General features: G+C 38.9%; 2 protein-coding genes, 1 long non-coding RNA gene and 1 other non-coding gene across 6 annotated transcripts in view; 3 read left to right on the top strand and 1 right to left on the bottom strand.

The window, feature by feature from the left end:
* Positions 1 to 1221: 1221 nt before the first annotated feature.
* On the top strand, positions 1222 to 7388 carry TCF24 (transcription factor 24). Its single transcript, XM_031441532.2, has 2 exons — positions 1222 to 1608; positions 7275 to 7388. The coding sequence occupies exons 1-2, from the start codon at positions 1222 to 1224 to the stop codon at positions 7386 to 7388; spliced, it is 501 nt and encodes a 166-aa protein (XP_031297392.1).
* Positions 7389 to 20715: 13327 nt separating this feature from the next.
* LOC135319676 (uncharacterized) lies at positions 20716 to 23969 on the top strand. 3 transcript variants are annotated; one of them, XR_010378475.1, is made up of 5 exons: positions 20716 to 21038; positions 21381 to 21612; positions 23241 to 23359; positions 23601 to 23670; positions 23848 to 23969. It is a non-coding gene; the product is annotated as an uncharacterized LOC135319676 (long non-coding RNA). The 3 variants fall into 3 exon arrangements; XR_010378476.1 differs by lacking the exon at positions 20716 to 21038 and adding an exon at positions 21055 to 21154; XR_010378477.1 differs by lacking the exon at positions 23601 to 23670 and having other exon boundaries at positions 20717 to 21038.
* Positions 23443 to 23531, top strand: LOC116149691 (small nucleolar RNA SNORD87). The gene has a single exon (XR_004133332.1). It is a non-coding gene; the product is annotated as a small nucleolar RNA SNORD87 (small nucleolar RNA).
* MCMDC2 (minichromosome maintenance domain containing 2) overlaps positions 23913 to 26345 on the bottom strand; it is a 25995-nt gene continuing 23562 nt past the window's right edge. The window contains exon 14 of the mRNA XM_010988701.3: positions 23913 to 26298. Coding sequence (XP_010987003.1) covers positions 26132 to 26298 — 167 coding nt within the window. The 3' untranslated portion in view covers positions 23913 to 26131. The remainder of the gene's footprint in view (positions 26299 to 26345) is intronic.

Here is a 26345-nt window from a genome sequence, read left to right as displayed (position 1 = left end):
CACTCCACATTTCCTCAGAGAGTTAAGTCACGCTCAACAAAACGGCCGCGTTCCCGCCTCGGCTCGGCGCCCGCCTGGAAGGTGCCAGGGCTCAGAAAGGGCTCGAAGCGGAAGGGTGGAGGTGAGGCGGTAACTCACGAGGCCGCGCTGAGGTCCTAGAGCCCAGACAGCGGCTCTGGCCCAGTCGGTCGCCAACACCGCGGACGCTTGACGTGAGGCTCTGGAGTCCTGCTGAGGGGAACCTGGACGCGGGGGGGCGGGGCCATGAGGACGCCCCGCCTCTGGCCCCGCCCCGCCGGATGGTTTGATTAATGACCCTCCCTGGGCCGAGGGGCGGCTCCGGCAGGACGCTGTCCCCAGCACAGGTTCTCAGGTGCCCGCGGACGTCTGCGGGTCCTGCTGCGGTGAACCCACACCGGGCTCGCCCCGCACTCACGCCTCGCCTCAGAGGCGCCCAAATAGAAGACGCGGCCAGCCCGGGCTGGAAGCGCATGTAGCCTTCGGCTGGACGAGGATGGAGTGACCCGCGCCATCCTGGCCTCGCAGACCCGGCTCGAAGCTCCTCGCCTGCTCCCGCAGCGGAGCCGATCCCCGCACGGCCACTTCAGGAAAGGTGAGGGCCCCGGTCCGAGCCCCGCCGCGCCGTTCTCGGGCTTGGAGTAGTAGCGGGTGCCTTAGTCCGAGGTGAGGCCATGGGTCCTCCACTCCTCTGGGCTCCTGCTGCCGCCCCGGAGTCCCAGGTCTCGGGAGCCAATGGTACGAGGGCGGCCGGCGTGGGCAAGGTGGGCGGTGGCGAGGTAGGGCTTCCTGCCGCGCTCTACGAGATGACCCGCTCCATCTTTCCTGCTGGACGGGCGGGGTAACGTTCCAGAAGTGCGAACAAGTTCCGAACCGGAGCTGTGCTTCCGAAATCTTCCTTCCCCGGTAGCGTAGCCCTTTCGATTAATTTGTCGTTGGAAAGTAAAGCCGGCACCGCGCCAGTCCTCAGCCTTCTAAACAGCCCAGGAACCCTCAGACCCCACCACTCTCCCAGACTCCGGGAGGCAAACGTGTCCCAGTCAAAACAAGCACAACTCTGAGATCGCCCCGAGCCACGTCGGACGGCCGATCCCCGCGCGCGGCGGGGCGAGAGGCCTGCGCCTTCCCGGGTTAAGGTCTACTCGCGCGCGGGCTTCACCGCGCCTTCCCTCCTTTGCAGGGCGCGCGGCGCGGGAAGCCTCCATGGACCGCAGCGGCCCCGCAGGCAGCCCCCTGAACGACGAACCCACGCCCCCGACAGCCGCCACCCGAGACTCCAGTCCCAGGCGGACCGGGTCGGGCCCGGCGGGACCGGGAGGCGGCGGCGCACGCTCCGGGGGCGGGCGGCCGGCGGCAGCTAATGCTGCTCGGGAGCGCAGCCGTGTGCAGACTCTGCGGCACGCTTTCCTGGAGCTGCAGCGCACGCTGCCATCCGTGCCACCCGACACCAAGCTGTCCAAGCTGGACGTGCTGCTGCTGGCCACCACCTACATCGCACACCTTACCCGCAGCTTGCAGGACGACGCCGAGGCGCCGGTGGACCCCGGGCTGGGCGCCCTACGGGGCGATGGCTACCTGCATCCTGTCAAGGTAGGCGGGCAGGGCGCACTGCGGCCCCAGGGACAGGAGCAAGGCACTTGACCCGCTGGGTCGGCCACCGCCTGGGCAGATGCCACCGAACTCTCATCCTCCTGGGTGAGGCGGGGAACAGATTCGAAGAGTGACCTTGGCTCGCGAAGGCACCGGTAGCGAGGTCCCCACCACAAAAGGATACTCCTAAATGGTTTGCAGGTGTGGGTTTAAGCTCCTGGTGGCTTGGGTAGAAGTGTCCCATGCCCCATATAGGCTGCTGCCTACAGGATGACCTTCCTAGGTGAGAAGTATCTTCTCGTTTAACCATGTTTCCTTTGTGGTTTTATCAGATACTTGAAAAGTTTCACGTATTAAATGGGGTGATGGAGTTATCTGACCCTAAGTAATCCTAGGAAACCAATGTTGCACATTTTTTGTAAAGCTGGTAAGAATAAAATGAGACCGTTCTGCATCGCCGCGGAGCAAATTTTCAGTCCGTTTCAAAAAAACCTTAACAATCACGGAATAGACCACTACCAAGAAAGTTAGAAAAACTTTAATGAATTTATGTAATTTTCATAGTAAATTGGCATATATGTTGAGTGATTAAATACTACATTCAAATTCTGTAATGTACAAAATTAGCCAAGAGACTCCGTCTTGTATAATATTTTTTTACATTATATATAGGTAGAATGGTCAGGGGTTTTGTTTATATGGTATATATGATTATGATTTATTACCTATATTGCAGTATTTATACTTTCATCATCCTTTCTCCTAAATTTGATTGTTTTTATATCCTGCATTGATATGGCTTTCTTTTCAAAATGCATCTCCTTCCCTATATTATCTAGACCTAAATATTCATTTTTTTATTCCACCATTCTGAAGCATTTTGACAGACACACCAATACAAAATTAGGACTTTGTCCTAAGTATATCGATGTTCAATAAATTATTGAATAATCATTATTGAAATGTGGTAAAGTACCCACTCTAATGTTAACTGAAGTTAAAATTCTGTGGTGAGGTTTAAGAAATTTACTTTGGAAATTTAATCAACATGATGACAGACTCTAATTCAAACTAAATATAAAAATTTCAAATATCACTTATTTATAATTATTATAGACTACTCCCTTCCATTTGTGTGTTATATTTCAGCCAAAAAGTCATTCATTATTAATTAAGGGGTTTTGTATTACTATCAGGTGCCATTAATCTATTATTAATGGAAGATTACTATTAGGTACATCAGATTGCTAGTCAAATATATTATTAACATTAGATTTCTTTTGACTTGACAGATACTATAAGAAAGTTTATTTTAACATAGACTTTAATACAAAAAACATCTATTAAATTCCTCTTTATGGGAGATGTAAATCAGATGGGAAATCCAGTTGTTTTTCACCTTAGTTTCTTGCAGTGCTTTTTTGAATGAGTAGTGTTAGAACCATAATTTTCATGTAACAATAAGCTTACCAAGATTTTTTTGCCCTGATTCCCATGTCAAATGTTTTTGTAGTCTTATAACTCCTTAAAGAAAAATTAAATCTCATTCATCCTCTGAATCAACTTTTGATTTTAAAAGACAATCCTGGGGATAATGAAAGAAGGCCAAAGATACCTCTTTAAAATGAAATTGATGATGGTTGAACAAGTGTCTAGTCTATTTTTAAATCATTTACTGAGTGCCTGCTGTGTGCAAAGCACTGTGTTAGGAGAGTGAATACAACTGCTGTTGAGACTCAGTCTCTGCCCTAAATGAGACATATAATAGAGACAAAGACAGAAATACAAATAGGAGTAGGTACAGTAGGAGAATGTTGTATGTGCCATAGGAGAGCTATAACCATGTGCTGTGGAGGTGTAGAGGGAAAAGATTTTCTATACATAATTAAAACTGCCTGTAACACATTATTTTACAGACACTACCAAGGTGACTTAAATATTAAGTCTATCATTGATTAATCTAGTGCCAAAGAAATGAAGATATTCTGATTTTTGTACTTTTTGGTTTACTAAAGGTATTGTAACCCTTAGTTAAATAGTGTTCCAAAATGACTTTATTTTGCCACCATGCAGTATAATGTTACTAAGTCTTACTTTGATGATCAAAAGATCTGTTAACAAATATTTCATGGCTATAATTTTGAATCTTCAGTTCTTATGATCAGGACTGGGGATTCAGCATTGTCAGCATTGTTGGGAATTTACATTAAGAGTACCTCAAATGAAACTGGAAGGTTTAGAGGACTGAGATCCTGGGGCATAGCCTAAAGCAACAGTTTTTATCCCTTTGAGTTGTGAGCAATTCTGATCAGCACCAGTGTGTGAAAGAGCAGTGATTCTCCAGGATAACAGGAGTATATTTCAGATTCTTAGACTGGAATAAAAGCACAGATGGCTTTATTAGTTGCATTACCCTTGGAGAATCATTGTTAATAACACAGATAAACAATAATTTTTTAAACCTTTTTTATTGAGTTATAGTCATTTTACAATGTTGTGCAATAATTTTTTTAATACAAAATTTTGTTATTTTGGAGTCATTTAACTCCAAAAATCAACGATACATTTTTTTAAGTCTTCAGGTTCAGTTCTGGTTACTTGTATGAGTTTGCTAGATTGTTCTGAACCTAATGAAACTACAGAATTTTAAATATGCCCTATTAGGTAAAGTAGAGGTCAAGATTGTGTTAATCTACACAATGCTAAAACAGACCATTGAAAAGTGAGATCTAAATCAGTCAGCCTTTTTGGCATGATGCTGACATGCAACCCAACCAACATTTTATTTATATTTTAATTTCTGACTCTTAAAACTATTTATGTGTCTATATTAAATTCATTTGAATAAAATCATTAGAAGCCTTTTTGAAAATTCAGGGATTCAAAGTTATTAAAAAAGGGAAGTTTAATTAAGTCCATGAGAAATCAGGCAAAACCCCACATATACATTTTTAAGTGCTTCATAAAGTACTTAAATACTAGCAAGGCGGTAAAGAACAGATGCCTTCTGGCTTAGGAAGGCCTTTGAGAGCATCCCTGCACAAGCTATAGTGGCAAAAAGCCCGGGAGCCTAAGATTTATCCAAAACATTGATCTTGGACTGAGGAAGACATACCTAGAAATCACGAATGTTCTTATCATCTGATGTGATACATTAAAATTTACCATTTCCGAAAAAAACAAAAAACCCAGAAAACAAAAAACAGATACCTTCATTTGTCTCCACTCGTGGTTGCATGATTTAGAGTGATTCTCAAAACAGTGCATCCCAGGTAGCACATATCAGAACTAACAGGGAGCATTCAGTAGTATTTTGACTTTATTTTAGATGTGTTTAATTCACATTGTCAAATTATTACTATCTACATTCTCAAACGTAGAAGTCTCAAATTACATTTGAGGTTTGAGCATGAGATTTTTATGCTCATGAAAATGGGGCAGGAGTGTAAAAATGAAAAAGCACTGGTTTATAACATGCCTAAAATTTTCCACTTGAAATTGATGATTTATGCCTTACACTGTTCACTACATGTTAATATTAGACTGCTCAGGCTGCAATAATGAAATACCATAGATTGGGTGGATTATAACAACAGAAATTTATTTTCTCACAGTCCCAGAGGCTCAAAAGTCCAAGATCAAGGTATTGGCCAATTCTGTTCCTGGTGAGAGCTCTCTTTCTGTCTTGCAGCTGGCCAACTTCACTCTTTCTCAAAGAAGAGGAGCTCTCCTTAAAAAGCCACTAATCCTATCATGAGCTACTCACCCTCATGACCTCATCTAACCGTAATCACCTCCCCAAATACTATCACAGTGAGAGTCAGAGCATCAACAAATGAGTTTGTGAGGGACACAAACATCCAGTGTGCGGTACCATGACACTGGATTCTACAGTATAGTGCAGGCCTTAAGTCTGATCTAACAATGCCAGAAGCATACATATAAAAAAAAAATCCCAGGCTAGTTTCTGAAACACTTCATGTTACCAACTGGTAACAGGGATCCCAAGAACAGGATCAGTGACATGATACACCCAGAAAATATAAGAATGCACATCTGTGATTTAAAAATGCAAAACCTGGAAAAAAGTTTTAAACAAAATAAAAAATAAATAAAACACAAAACCTGAAATGCATTTGCAAAAGTGAGTAGCACTGTGTCAGTCTTATTACTGTATCAAACATAAAATGCAAGTTTACTTATAGGAAGATTATGCAGGAATCCATTTTAAATGGACCATTTTAAATTCCAAGTAAGACAAATGTTATATTTTATCTGTGTTAAAGTGTAAATTCCCAGCAAAATAATCTGAATCTAAGACTCTTAAGTAACCTAAACTACGTAGGAGCAAATTCATTTATCACATCTGGAGGCATAAAAATCACATGCCTACTTCCTATTCCTTATGGCTACATGTAAACATCTGGAATCCTAGTGCAGGTGACAGTAACTATATTCAGAAGTACAACGAAAGCTTATATTATTCCAGGTAAGAACTGACTCTACCTTACACTTCTCCAAAGAGGTCCATTCTGATTTAATTGGCCTGGAGTGTGACTTGGCCATCAGTCTTTTTTAAAGCTACCCTGTGATTCTAATATGCAATTTGTGTTGAAAATCCAGAGCTCTTATGGACTTTGAATTGTTAATAACTGTACCTCTATTTGAGCACTGTGGATTATCTGCCAGGCATTTAAGAACATTTCATGGTGCTGTGTAACTGGCAGTCTGCCCATGAATGTTTGCTGGTGAAAACAGCCTCCTGCTCACAGCAGGATTTACTCTCTGGAGAGCGTGGGACCCCATTGCTGACCTTTAGGTGTTGCACTTTTTTAGCTTAAGGACTTATCTTTGTATTAAAAAAAAAAAACAGCAGTATTTCTCTGATTAATATTCCAAGGACCTTAGAACTAAACATATTATATGACCACCCCCTAAAAAATAAGTTCATTCTGAAAATACTACTTATGTAGCATATCTTTTCATCATCATACCTATTTGCAAATGAACTGTATTGTTTGAGAGGCTGACCATTTTAAAGGTGAATTTAGAAAAATCCCGACCAGAATACAAATGTGATGATTGCTGAAAGGCTAGAGGCTGTGAGATGCCAGTACAAGCAGACATTTAATCTGGCTGTTCCAGCTATGTAACACCAAACATTCTCATATTTGCAGCTTCTAGATATTGCTCTTAGCTAGATAAAATGTTTAGATTATTGAATTGGTCACTTTTCATTGAAGTTCTTTGACAAGTGTCGACACATAATATTTACCATATATAACTTTTAAAAATATTTTTAAAGCTAGGGATCTTGTTTTAGGCTTAATTTTGTCTTAGGTTTAGCTTGAAATTTAAAATTGTGGGTAGATATATTTTCCTTCCTTTAAATATATTCATTCTCCATGATTTCTTGCATTTCTGGTCCACATGCACACATATTATTTCATACAGTTATAATCAAAGTCTGGGTATGCTTTTACTTTTAATGTTAGCATTAATAAGCATTTTCTCATGTCACTGCTTAGACTTCATGATTACAGTTGTTACTTGCTACATAATACTGCATTTGCATTGAGGTACTTGGAATTTTTAATATTATTATCACAGACTATACCTGTCATTAATACTAACTTTTGGATTCTTGTTTAAATATTCTTTTTCAGAAATGGCCGATGCGATCAAGATTGTACATTGGTGCTACTGGCCAGTTTCTGAAGCATTCTGTCTCTGGAGAGAAAACAAATCATGACAGTTTTCCAACAGACTCACAGCCTTAGGCTCTCCCCTGGTGGGGGCTGGTAGAAAGTGATGCCTGTTGTTTCTAAATGATGTGAAATAGCTCTATATTTATTACATCAGACATAACAAACATCATTTCTGAAAGTTTACATATGAATCCATAGTTGGGTGTTCAGATTTATCTGTCTAATCTAAGTAAATATGGAATGAAATAATCAGTCTAGTGCAAAACACACAGCTTATCTATTCAGTATGAGAGAATTACTACTATATAGTGCAGAAGAAACTATTGGAAAAAAGAAAAAGACATAGAAAAGCAAAGAATTGTGTTTCTATCCAAAGAATGTACACATTTTCTGTAGCGTATCTATTTAACAAACTAAAAATCTAGTATCTATCTATACAATCTTCCTGGTTTAAAAAAATAAAATGTTTTTGTAATTCACCAATATTTCGTTTTTGAAAACCAGCTGGAAGGTAGGAAATCATTCATTCAGTTTTAGCTGAATATGTGTGAAAAGACTGTTGAGGTAGTATGACGATGTAGCAACTTCTGTAACTAGTTATTTTTCCCCGTTAGCAAACTTATTTGGAGTATTAGAAATGATTTGTTTCATAGGACAGGACTTGGCCTCCTTCCTAGAGGATTATTAAATATCTTTATGTTTCCACGCTGTGGAAGGCAAAGGGAATCCCTGCAGCTCTGAGTGAACAGGAGATGGGTATCACTGGGCAGCAGGGCGTGTCACCCTCCTCCCTGGTAACTCCATATCCACCCCACTCTTTCAGGTCCTGAACTAGGTGAACAGGTGCAGCTGCAGCCTCCTAGAGACAGCTGCATATTCAGGCCTGTCAGGGCGCCTCCAGGGAACCCCCGTGACCTTCACAGTCACAACTTTGGCCAGCTTCCTTCTCTCCTTGTCAGTTGCTGTTCACCATCTACCTACTTGGCCATTATGAAATGGGAGAAATCCAGTCAGATTTGGGACTTCTGATGCATCAGGCCAGAGCAGACTCCTGAGTCTGCTCTGATTTGGACCCACAACCCGGGAAGGCCCTCTGCTATGGGTCTCTCCCACTGCCCTGCACATGAAGTGCCCAGGGAACAACTATTCTGCCTGATTGCACCAGAGGCTTCAGTTTCAAAAGGAGCTTGGGGGGTCCTAGCTATGAAATGGAGTACACTGATCTCAAAACTACAGGGTGCAATAGAGACACCTGAAAAAAATCATCCGTCTCTTGTCATATCTTTGCTAATTTAGATTCCCTTTTGTCTCCTTTTCTTGTTTTTCTCCTCAGTCTTTACTATTCCAGTGTGCAAGTGTAAAGTTCATTCATTTCCCAATAACCCAGAGTTTTAAAGCTGCTGAGTTTGATCCAAGATTAGCAAACAGAAAGGTGTTATGAATGGACTTGGTTGAATTAATATAGCAGCTGAACCACCATTTCACTTTATCCTCCATTTAATTCCAGCTTTTGGCAATGAAATGAAGTAAAAGATCATTTGAAGGCAGAAACTGTCTTTCACTGGATTCAGTCAAGCATGACCATGTTTTGTCTCATATCTGATAGGTTGTCATTTTTATTATTTTAATGTGAATATACTCCTTGTAATGTGACCAAAACATGCCTTTAAAAGAAAAGGCTTATAATAAAGCTTTCTATATATTAATATGTAGCAAAAATTATTTGTGAATTTGAATATTTGTGAGTGTATGTACCCATTCATGTACCATTGAAAGGAATAAAAAGTAAAATGAGATATGGATTCAGCCATTCACTGTTATAAATTATTGGAATAAAAAGTGCTAAGAATAATCTTTTATCTTAAGCAACGAAATCAGAACTTCTTTAAAGTTACCTGGAATTGAACTGTAAATGCTAAATTTGATAGCATTTCAGAAAAATAATGGTTTTATTGCTAAGAATCTATCTGGTTACAGTTTTTAAAGCATTAATTGGGGAAAAATTATGACTTTTGTTGAATTATCAGACTTGTCTAAATCTTCTGTTAAATTGTTAATCACTGCCTTGAAGGGTATTACTTTTTATTACTTCTTGTCCAGTTACAAATGTTTTAATGCCAAAGAACTATGTTTCTGTCATAGGTTTTCAAAACATTTAATTAAATTGCTAAATTTGCTAACAGCTTTTGGTAGGTTGGCAAATCTTAGAGGAGGAATTGCATATTTCATCCAAAGGTTCAAAGGCGCATGCTATTTAAATGGTGCATGGTCAATATAAGGGGTATTCCTGAAACAAAATAAAGCACTGATTTGAAAAGTAATTCAGTCTGTTAAATTTGCATCGGTCTCTGTGATTATTTAACAAATAATGAAGGTACACTTGAAAATTCTTCTAGAAGACAGATACCTGCTTGGTATTAGCTGCTTCACCATGCTGCCCTTAGTGGAATACACGAATGGGTAGGGAAGGGGGTATATTTGGATCATGGTGTTATCCTATCATCTGCAAGGGAAATCCTCACTTAAATTTCTGTCAGTTCACTCACTCTCTCAGTAATAGGCATTACATTTAAAATTCCTCTATCATGATAATTTGGGGGGATAAGGAAATACATTTTTAGAAGCGTAATTGGTTCCAACAGACTTTTAAAAATGTATTGTTTATTTCTATGATTATAAAAATACAGTACTACTTACTGTATGTAAATTATATATCAGTAAAGCTACATTAAAAAGTACATATGTGCCTGTTTTTAAAAATAAACTTAACAAAAAAGGAATGAAATGGGAAGTAAAAGTCCCACAGTGAAGGTGGGTGTCTAGGAGAGAATAAAGGTGAGGGTATCTGTTCCACACGTTACTTGGTAATAAAAAGACTGGTTCTGCATGTTTATAAGGCTTTTTGACCCAACTACTTTAATGTGCAGTTACAGATACCCTAAACAGTAGTTTTCTTATCTATTCACGGAGACTTTATTTACTTAGAAGAAGCTGTGCAAAAAGAAAATAAATGCTGATTGACCTCACTGAAATGCATCATAATTATTATAGGTGAAATTGCTTTTTAGGTTAAGTTATTCAGTAATTTTTCTTTCTCTCAAAGGGCTTCATTTTATATTCATGAAAGCAACGAACCAGTCATTATCAAAGAAAGTATTCAAGCTCTAGTAAGGTCTCTTTTGTTTTTTGTTTTTGTTTGGTTGGTTGTGGGTTTTTTTGTGGGGGAGGGCACGGTGGGGTATAGAGGTAATTTTATATATTTTTTTCAGCACATTTTTTAATCATTTTTTTAGTCCTTGGTATCATAGTGCCATTCTGAGGAAATAATCCAATAGAGACAAAACATGTCCACAGTGGCCAACATGACTCCCTTAGAAATCAACACATGAATTGTATTTGGCATCATTTAAGACTAGTTGCTTGCTGGCTTTTATAAAATGGTATTCTTAGCTGGCAGGGAGAAGAAATGATAAACAGATTGCTTCTGATCCAAATTCATATATTAGATACCCTGTTTTGAGAGGGTGGTTTAATCTAAATACCTGTACCCAACTGTGTACAGGTAATTGCAAATTATATCAATCACGTATTTTATTTGAAAAGCTATGATTTTTTACTCTTCTCGCACTGGCAGATTATGTTTTAGTCTGGTGACATTTTTTTTTTTAAATCATTGCTGGAGGTTGTGGTATCTACAGTTTCTCGGATGGTTTACAACCAGTAGTATACCATTGCTGTCTTTCTCCATGGTACACACTTTTGATTTTTTAGTTTTGTTTTTCTTGTTATTGTAACTTTAAAAATATACAAAAGCTAAGAGTCCAAAATTTTTAAGGGAACACTAGGGAAATAATATAAAATTGTTTATCTCAAAAAATTAATATATACTTTTATATTGTTACGTACTAGTAGCTGGTGGTCTTATATGTGACTGTTCTACTGAAAAAAAAAAAAATGCCCCTTAAATCCTATAGATTTGCTTCCTATAAACTTTGAGTATAGCACAGATGTTACCGCAACACAGTTGGGAATGAGGGACATTAAATATTCTCGCCTAACTACATAAACCAGGGAAAGGCTTCCCTTCCTATGTTTACACAAGTCTTAGTTTCAACTCATAGGAGAAACCAGCTCAGTGAAATATACCTCAATCACTCAAACTCTTTCATTATAAATTATACCATAGCATTTAGCTGTCAGAAGCTTTTAAATTATAAATTGAAGAAAAATCTTAACTATTAGGCTTAAAGATTATGTCAATAGTCATTTCCTGTGCACATGAATGTTACTGAAGAAACTCATGCATTTCTGCCCTCTCAGGACCAAAAAGTATGTCTATGGGGAGGTCTGGGGATGAACTTAAATCACTTGTCTCTGTTTTTATGGCCATTGAAAACTGAGGGCCATTAAAAACAATGTGAGGTCTAAATAAGAACTGATTTTAAACATCCTTATTTTCTGATAAGCTCTGAAACCACTCAATTTAAAAAATTTTAAATATGTGCTATTATAAGGCATCTTAATACTTTACATAGATGGGTATATCATGAGGGCCAAATTTCAAAAATTAAGTTATATGTATTTTAAGGGCCCATGAAAGATTGTTTCTACTCTGTGTACAGCATATCTGTGCCTCTTGCTGACCGTAGCCCCTATGTCAGAGTCCTCTTGAAACATGGGCAATAACCAAGTGGAAAAAGTGGGGTGCGGTGGCAGAGAGAAGAGAGTTAAGGAGGGAAGGAAAGAGAGAAGTGGGAAGCAATTTCCAGATCCTCCTTTCAGAAAGGGGAGGCCTGGCCCACCAGTGTCCAGTCAGGCTACAGGTGTGATGTTCTGGGATACAGAGGAGAGACTGCCTTGGAGAGGAGACCTGACTTCAGGCCAAGAACAGAAGGAAAAAGGCTGCTACACCTGGACACACCTGGCCTGAGAGGTCCAGAGAGCAGCCACACCAGGTCTCAGGAACACCAAGGCCCAGGTGGCTCTACTCCCTCTCTGGTCAGACAGCTGAGAGGGTAATGGTGGTGGTGGGAACAGCTTGACCCAAGACAGCAGACTTCCTGTCACCTTAAAACATTGCTGGCTCTCCCTTCCCCCAACCCATTCAAGCCCCACCAGACTCATGGCTACTTCAGAGATACATACTGTGATTACATGGCTGCATTCCTTTCCCTGTTGAAAGGAAACAGAGCATCCTGGGAGAATAAATGAATTTCCCCAAGTGGGAGGTTAAGAACTTGTTACTCAAGATGCACATTTAGTTAAACTAGAGGAACAGGGAAATAGGCAAGAAGGGGTGGAAAAAAATAGGTTCTAGAAAAAGATGTAGATCCCACTTTCTAATAGGGTATGAGTTGGGCAACGCCTATTGAGTAAATATCTTTAGAGGATGGAGTAGTTTATTAAGGAAAGGAAGGGATCACGTATTTTTAATTACCAAGCTGATTAGTAACAGCAGCTTTCCCTAATTAAGGGCTCTGGTTGAGGGCAGATTTCTCCTAGAATGAAGTCAATATACACCTCTGACACCACAAAACTGACTCAGAATCTCTAGCAAGATAATGGACCTAAAATTCAAACTTTATTAAGAGAGAAGATGAAATCCTCAATTCTAAAAGTTGCCATCTGTATAAGAGCCAAGGCTGGAAGCTGGGAAGAGTACTCAGGCCAGAATGCTAGGAGTCAGGGAGATGGCAGAATAGGGGGCCCTCAACACAAGCAATTGTAAGCAGGGCTCTGGGCCTCAGCAGTGACACCAGCATGACATTAAGGTAACACATTGAGGTAACAGACACACTATGTCAAAGTTGGTCTAGACCCAGGATGCTGAACATAGGGGCCTGCAGCGCCCCCTTCCACCTCAGCAGGCTCTGTAACTTCTCCCTAAAGCACACCCGGATGGAAGGGGGAGGCAGGTAGGAGACTCATGAGATGGGAAAACAGCCCTGACAGTTTCACCTCTTACTTGACTGAATATTTAACAGTCTGCCTCTGTTGCAGATGTGTTTCCTCTCCAGGGCTGGGGATTCCAGGACAAGAGGAGGTTGCATGCAGGACATAAAGAAAGCTACCTGATTCTCCTCTCATTCTAGTCATGGTGTGGACATCTTAACCCAGTCACACCATTGAAATTGGCTCTCTGTACTGATAACTTACAATTTAGTTGTTTTGTATTCCATTTTATTTGGCCTTAAAGTTTAGAACACACCTAAATGATTGACTGTGATGATACTGATGACATTCATGGACTTTTGTGAATGGGTTAGGAAAATTCATGGCATATGAGAAGCTTGCCCAGGGTTGCCCAGCTAACTAGTCAGTGGCAGAACAAGGACTCAAGTGATCTGGCTCCGACAGTCTGGTTCCTATCCACTCTGGTATGTTGCCCTAGGGAGCAGAGTCACATGTGACAGTCACAATAGTAATTTTCTTTATATAAAATCAGTTCTCAGAATTTAAAAGGCCAGCAACATAAATGGTAAGAGTGAAAAGTTTATGAAAGGAAATCAAACAGCCATATTTTTATGAAAAGATACACAAACTCACTTATGATAAGAGATATAAATTTAAAAAGCAACAAAATAACATATTTCACTGAATGATAAAAACTATCCAGTTATAAAATAATAAATCCTGAGGATGTAATGTATAGCATGGTGTGTACAGCTAACAATATTGTGTTGTATATTTGAAAGGTGCTAAGAGAGTAGATCTTAAAAGTTCTTTAACAATGAAATAGTAGAAAAAGAAATCAAGAAAACAATACCATTTACCATCGCACCAAAAAGAATAAAATACCTAGGAATAAACCCACCCAGGAAGTCAAAGGACCTGTACTCCGAAAACTATAAGACATTAATGAAAGAAATTGAAGATGACATAAACAGATGGAAAGATATACCGTGTTCTTGGATTGGAAGAATCAATATTATTAAAATGGCCATACTACCCAAGGCAATACACAGATTCAGTGGAATCTCTATTAAATTACCAATGACATTTTTCACAGAGCTGGAACAAAAAAGGTTAAAATTTGTATGCAAACACAGAAAATCCTGAATAGCCAAAATAGTCTTGAAAAAGGTAAACAGAGCTGAGGAATCACGCTCCCTGACTTCATACTATACTACAAAGCTACAGTGATCAAAACAGTCTGGTACTGGCACAAAAACAGACACACAGATCAAAGGAACAGGATAGAAAGTCCAGAAATAAACCCATACACTTCTGGTCAATTAATCTACGTCAAAGGAGGCAAGAATATATAATGGAGAAAGGACAGTCTCTTCAACAAGTGGTGGGGAAAACTGTACAGCTACCTGTAAAAGACTGAAATTAGAATGCCATATATAGAAATTTAACCCAAAATGTATTAAAGACCTAAATGTAAAACCAGATACTATAAAACTCCTAGAGGAAAGCATAGGCAGAACACTCTTGGACATAATTATTACTATATTAGTATCCAGAATATATAAAGTATAATTATTATATTAGTATCCAGAATATATAAAGAAATCCCATAAATCAATTTTTTAATTACAGATACTCCAATAAAAAACTGGGCAAAACTATGAAGGCTATGATTTACAGAAGAGAAAACCCAAATGATTAAAACTGTGGAAAAAAAATTTAAGGGAAAAACAAAACATAGAGTTATCTTTTCAGCCTCATGGGAAATGCAAATTAAAATAACAGTAAATATTTCGTATTTATCAGATCAACAAAAATGTTTAAATTCTGAAAAGAGCACATTTTGACAAGGATGTGATGCAACTACTTGGAAAACAATTTGACTGTACTAAGTATGAAGATGCATTTGTCCTTCAATCCTTCAACTCAGCAATTCAGCTTCTAGGGATAAGAGTGTGCAGTGAAAGCTAATTGTTAATTATTCAAGTATTCAGGTTATCTTGTGAACCAGTTGTTAGTAGCTTGAAATTGCCATGATGCATTTACACCACAGATATCTGCAAATCAGGGTTTTGTTTTGTTTTGGAGGATTTTTTGGGTTTGTTTTGTTTTGAGATCCTGTTTACCAGAACACCACCGCCAGACACAGAAACACTCATACATTAAGTACAAGGAGACATTGTAGAAGAAACATTCAGAATCTACACTGTATTTAAGTTTAATGGGTGTTAGTTTCAGGACATATTTTCTATTAGATCATCACTGAGGTACAGTAACATACTTTAACCTTAGTTTATATTTTTCGATTAGTTCCACATCCTCAACTATGTAATCATTCTTAACTGTTTTAAACAGTAAGAAATGTGTATTACTTCACATAACAAGACACTGGAGTGGCTCCCTGGATGCTTCACTTGGTGACTATTCGGTGTCTTTAAGTTGCTTGGTTCCTTCCCTTCCCACTTTGCCATCTCCAGAAGCTCCCTCATTTAACAGGATGGCTGAATCGATGCCAGGAATTCTTTCACTGATGATCGATGATTGTATCTAGGGGAAGAAGAGCTGTTTCTTCCCACGTGTCTTTTTATCAAAGAAAACTTTCCCTGTGGTTCCCTAGCAGACTTCCCCTTTGGTCCCATTGGTCAGCTTGAATAGTTTAAATAACATTCCACTATATTCAGAATTTGTCATAGGATTTAAGTAGTTGTTTGCAAGGCTTACTCCTAACATAAAAGTTAAAATTTTTAAACAGAAAAGGAAAACCCTGGAGTCTCACATTGACAATTAAAGCTACTCATTATTTTAGATCCGGGCAGAAATCATAAGTAATTTAGGTAATTTTCACCAAAATTATCTCAGTAAAGTTCATGTACTTCAAGTGTTTAAGAATCAACTTTCATTCAGATCAGTGCCTTATTTTCTGACAATTTAATGTATTTTTCACAGATTTAGAACTTTAACCTTGACGAGAGGTATAAATGCTATGATTATCTTAATGTCAATATTATGTTTAAAAATAATCTTGCCTGAGGTAAAAGGATCATATATATGGAAGTCATGCATTTATGACTAGGGTCATTTACATTTCTCTTGCATTAACTCTATTTTGACATGCTTACCATTGAGCAAAGGAAAGCATATGGTTATTATAGCCAACTTCCTTCCAGTTCCAACCTCATTTTCTACTGCAAACATCCAGGGGAACTAGGAGGTTCTCCAAATCATTCACTAATATGAAAAAGACTGAAGGCCAAATGTATTAATTTACTAATGAGATCTACATGTGTAAGTGCAGACTATAGAGTCTGACAGCTTATAAGAAAACAATATCCCATATGCCCTGAATCCATACATGTCTGTCTACCACCTGTAAACTTTCTAAGATAATCCTGATTATATTATCAAAAATGGCTACTTTCTAAAATTTATTTTGATACATCACTGTATCATATTTAAACCATGAAACTTTCCTCTTGAAGTGGTTTTAGTTGTTTTTGCAATTGGCAGCGTTAACTCAGTTCAGCAATTTGGAGACCAGCAGCCCCCAGGGACGTGCTCCTTGCTGGAGAATACCAAACATTTTTCATAATGCCAGTGAGGGGTGAAGGAGGGAATGGTGGGCTGAAGGGGCAAATCTTAGAAATGATCTATTTTTGCAGTCAGAAGAGAAAATGTATGACCTTCATAAATTTTCAATTTAATTTAATTATAAAATTGTATACACATCACATGGTATTCAATAAAAAATTAAAATATCACTTTCCCCACAAATCCCAAGTTTCACTCCCTAGAGGCAAGCATTGTAAAGTTTCTTTTGTAACTTTTCAAAAATATTTTATATATAGTCATACAAATGCAGTTTTTATTTAACCTAAAATAAGGTTTTACTAAATATCTTTTTCATCTAGCTTTTAAAAATACACTTGAAAAAAATTTCCAAATCAGCATATACAGATCTACAATTCATTTATTTATTCATTCAACAGACATTCATTAAGTGCTAGGTGTTAAGTATTAGGTGTTAGGAATGAAAAGGTGAGCAAAACAGACATGGTCTTTCCTCTCACAGGATGTATATTCCAATGAGGGCAGTGAAAGTATATAAATTTAAAAAAGGAGTATAATTCCAAATTATGAAGGAAACAAAAAGGGAGATGTTTTATAGGGGGCTCACTTCAGATGCGCAGGGCAAGTGTGGCCTCACTGAGAAACTGACATTGAAGCTGAGATCAAAGAAAGGAAACTAGTTATTCAAAAACTGGGACAAGAGAATTCCAGGCAAGAGAAAGGCCTTGAGATGTGAAAATTGTTTGGCGTGTTCTAAAAACTAAGAGTAGGCCAAGGTGACTGGTGTGTAGCAAGAGAGGAGAAGCAAGAAATGAGGTAAGCCACGTGAAGGTGTGGATCTTTTTTCTCTTTTTAAAATATTTTTTATTCTATTTTTCTTGTGGTAAAGTATACCTACATAAATTTATCATTTTAACCGTTTTTTAGTGGCATTAGTTATATTCACAGTCCATTCACAAACCATCACCACTATACATTTCCAGAACTTTTACATCATCCCAGACAGGAACTCTGTGCCCATCAAACAGTAACTCTCCATCCACGCTTCACCCCATCGTCTGGTGACTGCTGTTCTACTTTCTATCCCTTTGAATTTGCCTATTCTAAGTACCTCATGTAAGTGTAATCATACAATATTTGTCCTTTTTTGTCTGGCTTATTTCACTTAGCATAATGTCTTCAAGGTTCATCCACCTTGCAGCATATATCAGAATTTCCTTCCTTTTTAAGGCTGAATAAAATTCTATTGTACATACTTACCACATTTTCTTTATCCATTCATCCACTGATGGCATCTGGGTTGTGTCTACCTTTTGGCTATTGCTCATAGTACTGCTATGAACATTGCTGTACAAGTATTTGAGCCTCTTTCAATCCTTCGGGGTATATACCTTGAAGTGGAATTGCTGGATCACATGGTAATTTTACATTGAACTTTTTGAGGAACTGCCATACTGTTTTCTACAGTGCCTGCACTACTTTACATTCTCCCCAGTAATGGTACGAGGGTTCCAATGTCTCTACATCCTTGCTAACACTTATTCTGTTGTTGTTTTTTAAATAATAGCCATCTTAATGGGTGTGAAGTGGTATCTCATTTTTTGAGATTAGTTTTTGATTTCATTTACAAATTTTACATTTCCTCATTGGTTAGTTATATTGAGCATCTTTCTCATCTGCTTATTGGCTACTTGTATATCTTCTTTGGAGAAATATCTATTCACATCCTTTGTCCATTTTTGAACTGTCTATTCACGTCCTTTGTCCATTTTGTCATTGTTGAGTTGCAGTTCTTCATATATTCTTTATATTAATCCCTTATCAGAGATATGTCTTACAAACATTTTTTTCCATTCTGTGGATTGTCTTTGACAACCTCTTGACAATGACGTTTGATGCAGTTTTTAATCTTGGTGAAGTCCAGTTTATCTGTTTTTTTTCTTTTGTTGCCTGTGCTTTTGTGTCATATCCAAGAAGTCATTGCCAAATCAGTAATGGTGGCTTCCACACCTGCCTACACAGTTGTAGGCAAAGGCCTGGTGCTGGTGGCTGCTGAGGTTGCAACTTAGGTTGTAGGAGTAATACCCAGCAAGGAGTGTGTGATGGCATGCTAAGGCCCAAACCACTACTTGACAGAAGAAACAGTGCCCATTTGGTGCCCTAAAAAAGAATTTTAAACCCCTGTAAAGTATTCAGCAAAAGCTTTATATAAATGTTACTGACTCAGGCTCTTGGACTCTTTAATTAATAGAAATTGATATGGCCAGATGAGAATTTCAAGCAAGGCTTTATTGGGGCTCATGCTGCAGCATGAGGGAGCAAAATCAAGTAACAGGTGCCCTTGCTCAGGGCTCCTGGAGAGGAGCTGCTTGGGACCTTAAATAGGGTAACAAAGGGGTGGACTGTGGGTTGGGCAGGAGATGTGGCTTAAGTGGTTTGCCCACCCACTGTGGTGCCCTGTTTAGGGATCATGTGCACAATCCTGCTTTTGCTCTCAGAAGTGGCAGTTGGTTTGTGGACTTTTTGTATCTTATTGTTCATAATTTCTCCAACTGCACGTGTCCCTTATAGTTTCTTCCAGATGCAAGCATTCCGGTAAAGGGTCTCAGGTTCCAGCCTATCTCATAAAGAGGAATCCTCTGGTAAAGTGAGTATAATCAAAATTTGTTTTGCTAGGTTTAGATTTTCACACCATGTTTCTCTGAGGCAAATATATTTTGCACTGGATTTTGTATCAATTTCTTAGAATTTGTTAGTCAAGAATTCCAGGAACGGAGACCTGGTTGAAATACAGAGTCATTTATTTGGGATGTGTTAGGACTGCAGCCCAGGAGACACAGATCCAAGAAGCAATTGAACTGTGTTCTGCTGGACTACAAAATGGGGGATGCTTAAAAAGGCAAAAAAAAAAAAAAAAATCACAAGATTACATAAATCGTCACAATTAGGACTGGAGTTGACAAGAAGGGTGCTTGCTAAACAAGGATTATTTAGGGATTGAAATGATTATATAGCGGCAAAAAGCAGGGGGTAGTCTTTGAAATCACAGTTTGCAGCTAGCAGCTACCAGCACATACAGTAAAACCGCTGGTGGTGTCTTTGAGTTTGACACAGTTCAGAAAATTCAGACTCTCAGTGATGCAGGAATATGTCTGAAATCACACCCAACAATGGCCACTCAGTTCAATTTCAGATGTCTCTGCCGTAGTTACTGCATTTTAATTTTTAAATGATTTAAAATGTCATCTACTTCCAGTTTTTAAAGGAGATGTGTCTTCTACTGGTTCAATTGTTTAATTCTAAGTCTAGTGCTACAAAGCCAGGACTCAATATATGATCGAGAGAAACAAGAATAATAAAACACAAGGCACAAAAATCCACAGCAAATTACATGTTCAGAAACACGGCAGGTGACTGCTTTACGAATGCTTTTTGTTAACTCTCTATTACAGTAGCTATCGTTATAATATACGGGAAATACAAAACGGCTCCTTTTTTTCCTAGTAACTAGTTCTTCTGTGTGTGTGCTAAGGGGTCGACTCTACATACCCTTACTCTAAACTGGAGTGTCCGGTATCACCGGTTTTTTAAGGACTGAATTACCTGAGGGAGCATGCTACGCGAATACATTTAGGAATGGGAGACTCTTTTCTTTTTAGAGCATGTTCTGCTCCCTTGGATCCATTACAAACTGTTTAATTACTTACACCTTCAAGGAAATAGCTCAAGGTGAGGTCCTCAGCAGCCTTGAAATCCTCGTGGAAATTCCAGAAGCCGCACAAAGTAAACCTGCGGCGGGAAGGCGCGCGCGCGCGCGCGGCCTCGGGGGCGGGGCCAGGGCCGGAAGGGGCGGGCCAGGCTGGGGCGCCGGAGCGCCACGCGCGGCCGCCGCGCTTTCTTTTCCGCTCGGCCGCGGACGGAGGGAGGAGCCAGCGGCGCTGTCCGCCGTAGGGGCGGGACGGCAGCGCGGGTGGGCCGGTCGCCGGGCCCTTCGCGTGGGAATTCCCGCGGAGTTAGGTCCTCTACTTCTGCTGGGAACCCGATTACGTGCGAGAGCTCATGGGCCCGCCTCTGCCCCTCCGCCCTGTGGGCCCCGTGCCGGGGCCTCCATGCTGGTGGGCTCCGTGCCTTGCGGGCGCTGCCGAGCGGCGGGCGCGGCCTCAGGGTCATCCGTGGAGGCACCTTCCCTTCCCCCCACCGCCAGATGATGCAGCCTCCCCGCCTTCTGTCCAGTCGTATTTTGTGAGTAACCGTTACCTGCGAGTCTTAACTGATTCTCTTCTTCAGTAAACGCCCATTTCGACTGTTTTCAGCTCAGAAACTAAGCGTGATTCAGTTGGTTCCGAGGAGTCGGGAAGGTACAGCGGGTGGCTTCGCGCTCTGCCCGGGCCTTCGCTGAAGGCCTTTTGTGTCCCCATTAAAGCTTTGTGTGCGGCCTGGAAGGTTTCAGGGTCCCTTAAGTGGTCGCTCGTTTATCCTTAACATTCTATAAGGGGGGAAGGGGTATTAAGACAACCTTGACCTAACTGGACTTTGTGACTGGTTTTTAAATTTGATAACACAGTACAATTTTCCTACTAACAGGGAGCACTGGCGGCGTTTGTTCCAGGATCTTCCGTTGTTAATGTGTTCAGGAGACGTGGCACTGAAGCTGGAGAACAGCATGTACAGTATAGAAGGCCCTTAGGTTGTAAATGCCTGCTGTACCCTCAGATGCTTGAGTTTACATAGAGATGTGTATTTCTGGACATAATACAGAAGAAACTGGTCAACAGCTGGGAGACTGGAAGAACTTTTGCTTGTGCAAAAACGAGTTGTAAGTGAATACCTCTCGATGAGACTTGATATAGTCATGAGTTGGTTTTTTCCCCTCCTCCCCCGAATTTGAAATACACATTGTTTCGTCTTAAACAATCTAACAGTTAATTGTCAGCAGGGCAGATGTAGTTTAAAGTAGTTTTTATTTGGTATGACAGTCATTCTTTTTGAGGCCTTAGTGGCTTGAATCCTATTTTAATTGCTAAGTCTTGGAATTTTTTAAAATTTTAGAGTAAATGTTTGATTAAAATTTGATAATGCATATAAGTCCTTAACCATAATAAATACACAAGAGCCTACGAATCTGTTTAAGAACTGGAATATTACCAATACCGTAGCATCTGTTTGCTTCCTTGTCCCATTCCACTGCCTTCCATCCTGAGGTGCCCATGAACTGGGATTTTGTGCCCAGATTTGGCTTTTTGAGGGGAGTTGGTTGGATAGCAGTCTTATTGCAGATACATATCCCTAAACATTTTTTTGTTGCTTTAGGCTTTACACAAATGGGACTTGCATGTAGTTTGCAGAAGTGCCATGGATCATATTAAACTGGAATTTTCCAAGTTGGGATTATTCATAACCAGTAGTTGGTGTTCCTAATATGTGAAATATTTTAGCATTCAAGACTTGAAAATGATAAATTGTTTTGCAAGGTCCAACATTTGATATGTCTTCATAAATCATTTCCAATAGCTGTCTGGTTCAATGATTTATCCTCCTGGGGTGCTGTAGGACATGATCTGTGGCCCCGGTCGTGCCATTTACAGTACATAAATATGCTTTCAGACAACTTGGGACTTAATTCTACAGGACTATGTCCAGTAATGATGTCAACATAATGTATCTCTGCTCTAAAACTGTATTAGATCTGCCATAATAATGCTTTTATTTGGAGGTCTGTACACTTGTTTTTATATATCTAACCTTTAACCTGGCTCTTCTCGTCCTTGTCAAGCTCTGAGACAGAAAAGCAATGGCTGGGTACTCATTAGGACCATCATGTCTTAAAACCCATACTGCCAGAGTAAAAGAAATCATAAATATATCCACCACTTTTGCCTGTGCTAATGAATCCATTTCCATCTTGGAAAGATCATTCATGGAATTATTAGGGCTTAATCAGTCAAAAGGATTAACACACACTCAAATCATTACAGGTATTTAAAATTTGGGGTTTATCAGTTTGACTGCCAAAAAAGTAGAATTAAGCCACAAGCACATTATATTGTTCCTTCAGAGATGTGTTAAACAATATAGAAAATTACTCTACTGTGTAGACTTTTTAAAAAATTCTTATTTTTTATTGAAGTGTAGTCAGTTTACAATGTTAGTTTTAGGTGTACAACAGAGTGATTCAGTTACACATATGTATATATTTTTCAGATTATTTTCCATTAGGGCTCATTAACAAGTTTATATAGCTCCCTGTGCTCTACTGTATGTTAGTGGTTTTTATTAAAAAGTTGATTGGGAGTTAGGTAGATTGCAAGGTTTTGTTTGTCTGTTTTTATGGCTCCTGATAAGAGTGGTGAAAAAAATCTTTTTGGACCATACTACATATAAGATGCCAAACAAGCAGATGCAAGTACAAATGAGAATTCAAAATGAAATATACTTAATTTCTAGGTGCAGCAGAGCCCGTGAGTTGAAGATGAATGAAGATCATTGTGATAAATGTTTTCCAAAAACTTGTTATACAGGATGGCTGTGAAAAAACCACTAAGAGGACAACTGCATCTAACAAGGTACCAAAAGTTATGTTAAATTGTGTGCTTTTTTATGTGTTTGTGGCATTGTTCCTGAAAAGCAGTACCCAAAATATTTAATAACTGGCACAATGATGACTTAAATTACTATTTGCCGTTTACCCAGCTGAGGGTGTCTTTGAAGAAGTAATTTTAAGACTGAGGTGCCAGTAATCTATATTATGTGATTTACTCAAATATAATGCATTTTTTGTTAAAATGGGTGAAATGTTCATTTCAGCATATAGGTTACCTGCAGATGAATGCTCAAGTCTTTAGCAGTGGTGTTTAAAAAATCTTCATTGCCTCAAGTAAGTAATTAAGATTTGTCAAGCAACCACTATCTATTGATAATTCAAAGAATCTGATAAATTCCAAAGGGCTGGAGCCATTTCCCGTTAAAGATGTCTTTGTGTGTCAGGTGTATGATTTTATTTGAGTCTTGAATATGGAATGATTTTCACTATTGGTTTCTGATTGTTTTCCAGAGGTTCGGCATACAACTTTTTGGAAGGAAAAATGAACTGGTCAAGAAGACATGAATGGAAGCAAATGATAAAAATATTTTATTTAACATTGATCATCTCACAATAAATTACATATAAAATTACCACATTCGAATGATTTTTATTGCTAGACAATAAAGTCTGTTTTCTTTAAAAGATACCGTCTTTAAACAGCTTACTAGTCAGACTTGTTTTTAACATACTTTAGGGATAGTTTATTCTTGTCAATAACTGGCTTCCCTGTGGACAGTGATTCTTTTTGAAGTGTCAGGTGGCAGGCAGCTGGTGAGACATTTTTACTGCATCCAGTCCTCATACCCTTTCTTGCCTTAGAGGGTTTCTGGAGAGGTCCTACTTACTACATACTAGAAAACTATGAAGGACCCCCCTCTTCAGAACCTGCTGTTGTATCTGAAAAACCAGCACAGTTAGTTGGCCCTTGAACAACAGGACAGTTAGGAGGGTCAACCCTCCTTGAAGTTGAAAATAGTCTGCCCTTTGTATCCAAGGTTCCAAGTCCTCTGTTTCAACCAGCTGTGGATTGTATAGTGTAATATGCATTTATTGAAAAAAAAAATCCACCCTTTATGTGGACTCATGCAGTTGAAATCTGTGTTGAAGGGTTAACTAGTGGAAATTTCCTAAACTCCTTAATAAATTACCCCTTAAAAGTAATGGTTTCACCAATGACCTACAGATTGTAAAATTTTTATTTTATTCTTGGTTTGCTTTTACATTTGTGAAGAGAAAAGCCCTAAACGTAGTACAAATAATAATATGCTAAATTAAGTCAGGTAGTGACTGGACAGTCACAAGTCCAGTCTGTCCAGGGCTTGCAAGTTTATAAGAATTTGAAAACAACTGAAATCCTACCCAGGTGAAGATTTAAATTTCGCTAAATCTTGCTTTTCCCCTGTTGAGTCCCACAGTACATAATTCCTGGCTTTTATCAGGGTTCAAATTTCAATATGGTAAGTCAAACAATACAAAAAGTGTACAGCAACATCTCTCTAATGACCTGTGATCAGAGGCAACATTTGAAAACCATTTCCCCCTCAGTATTTGATATTAGTTCTCTTGCTTTGTCAACAGACTCATCACTACAATTGTAAAATGGAGGCCATTTTATTAATCCTAGTTTTATGAAATATAAATGTTTTGCCATCCCATAGAGAACAACAACAACGACAAATCTAGTATATAAGAAGCCACAAAATAAGGTCTTTGATTTGTAACATAAAAAAATTGTTTAAAGACTAGGTTTGCCTTCTGAGAACAACACTGTATACAGTCTCTGGCACTAGTGGATATTCCCTAAGTACTGTTGAATGGATGGCCAGCAAATAATGTCAAGCCCTCTAGAGAATGGGAGAGCTGTCCACCTTTATGGTTAAGCTCCAAGAAGTACCAATTTCTAAAGAATTGATGTAGTATCTTGGTTAATAAGGTGGCAATTTTGCGATGACATTTTCCTTTTAGTGAGTAGGATTTTATTAAAACTTGGAAAAATGAAAACAAGGATTTGGGGATTTTACAAGTATATTTTCTCATGGTGTCCCTACCTTTTCAGAGCAGGTATCTTCCCTCCCAAAATGAAGACAGAGTTTGCAAATTGCTTTCTTTGCCTTTTGGTACATTTTTTGTAACCAGTTAGGTTTAAAGAGCCAATTACTACACCTTTAGTCAATATAAATTACTTTTTTTGTTTAACCTGGTTTAAAAATGGAAAATTTCCAAGGCTTTTCCTGATCTCATAATTAATGCTTCTAAAACAGTATAATGAACATGTCAATATCTAGTAAAGCATGAAAAAAATCCTTAAATTGGAGGCTTCTGGTTATATACATTGCTGTTATTTACTCATCAGTTTGTCAAGTTCACAAAAGAAAGTTGTTTAAAAATACTTTGTCGGTAAATATTTAAAGTGTTATTGCCATCTTGTGACAAATAGAGGGAACTACATGAAAGTTACCTTTTTTTTTTTTTTTTTTAACACTGCTTAGTTTGCAACATTCTTTATATTTTTATCTGTTGACCACTGGTATACTGTGCTAACCAGAAGGTTTTTTTTAATAGGATTCTCCTAAATTTTAAATTTCTGCTGTTTGCTCTGAGTGTTTATTCCATTAGCAATTAATTTGAAAAAAAATGTTATTTTTTAAGATGGCATTCTAATGTACTCCAATACACAAGATTACCTGAAGCATTACTTCAACTTTTTTCCACCTCTTCAATAGGAGTGAAGAAAAAAATTTCCTCAGATTGTCTATTCATCACTAGCAAAAATAGCTGTCCCAGGTCCGTAAGTGGCAATAAACTGCTGGAGCTGTTGTTGACACTGAGTCAGATAGATATCCCTTTGCTCTAAATATTCTTCATTACACAGTTCAAATGGAAATAATGCATTTGGAGCAACACAAAATACAGTGGCTCCTAAGTGAAGAAGGAAAAAGTATAAATGAGAAATGCTTAAAAACACT

The sequence above is a fragment of the Camelus dromedarius genome, chromosome 30 (genome assembly GCF_036321535.1).
Source record: "Camelus dromedarius isolate mCamDro1 chromosome 30, mCamDro1.pat, whole genome shotgun sequence".
Classification (NCBI taxonomy): domain Eukaryota; kingdom Metazoa; phylum Chordata; class Mammalia; order Artiodactyla; family Camelidae; genus Camelus; species Camelus dromedarius.
The sequence above is the reverse complement of the archived record's forward strand: the minus strand, read 5'-3'. Positions and strand labels throughout refer to the sequence as shown.

Coding starts and splice junctions, on each gene's coding strand:
- TCF24 (XM_031441532.2), top strand. CDS start 1,222: ATGGACCGCAGCGGCCCCGCAGGCAGCCCCCTGAACGACGAACCCACG. Junction 1,609..7,274: donor GCTACCTGCATCCTGTCAAG/GTAGGCGGGCAG, acceptor ATTCTTTTTCAG/AAATGGCCGATGCGATCAAG.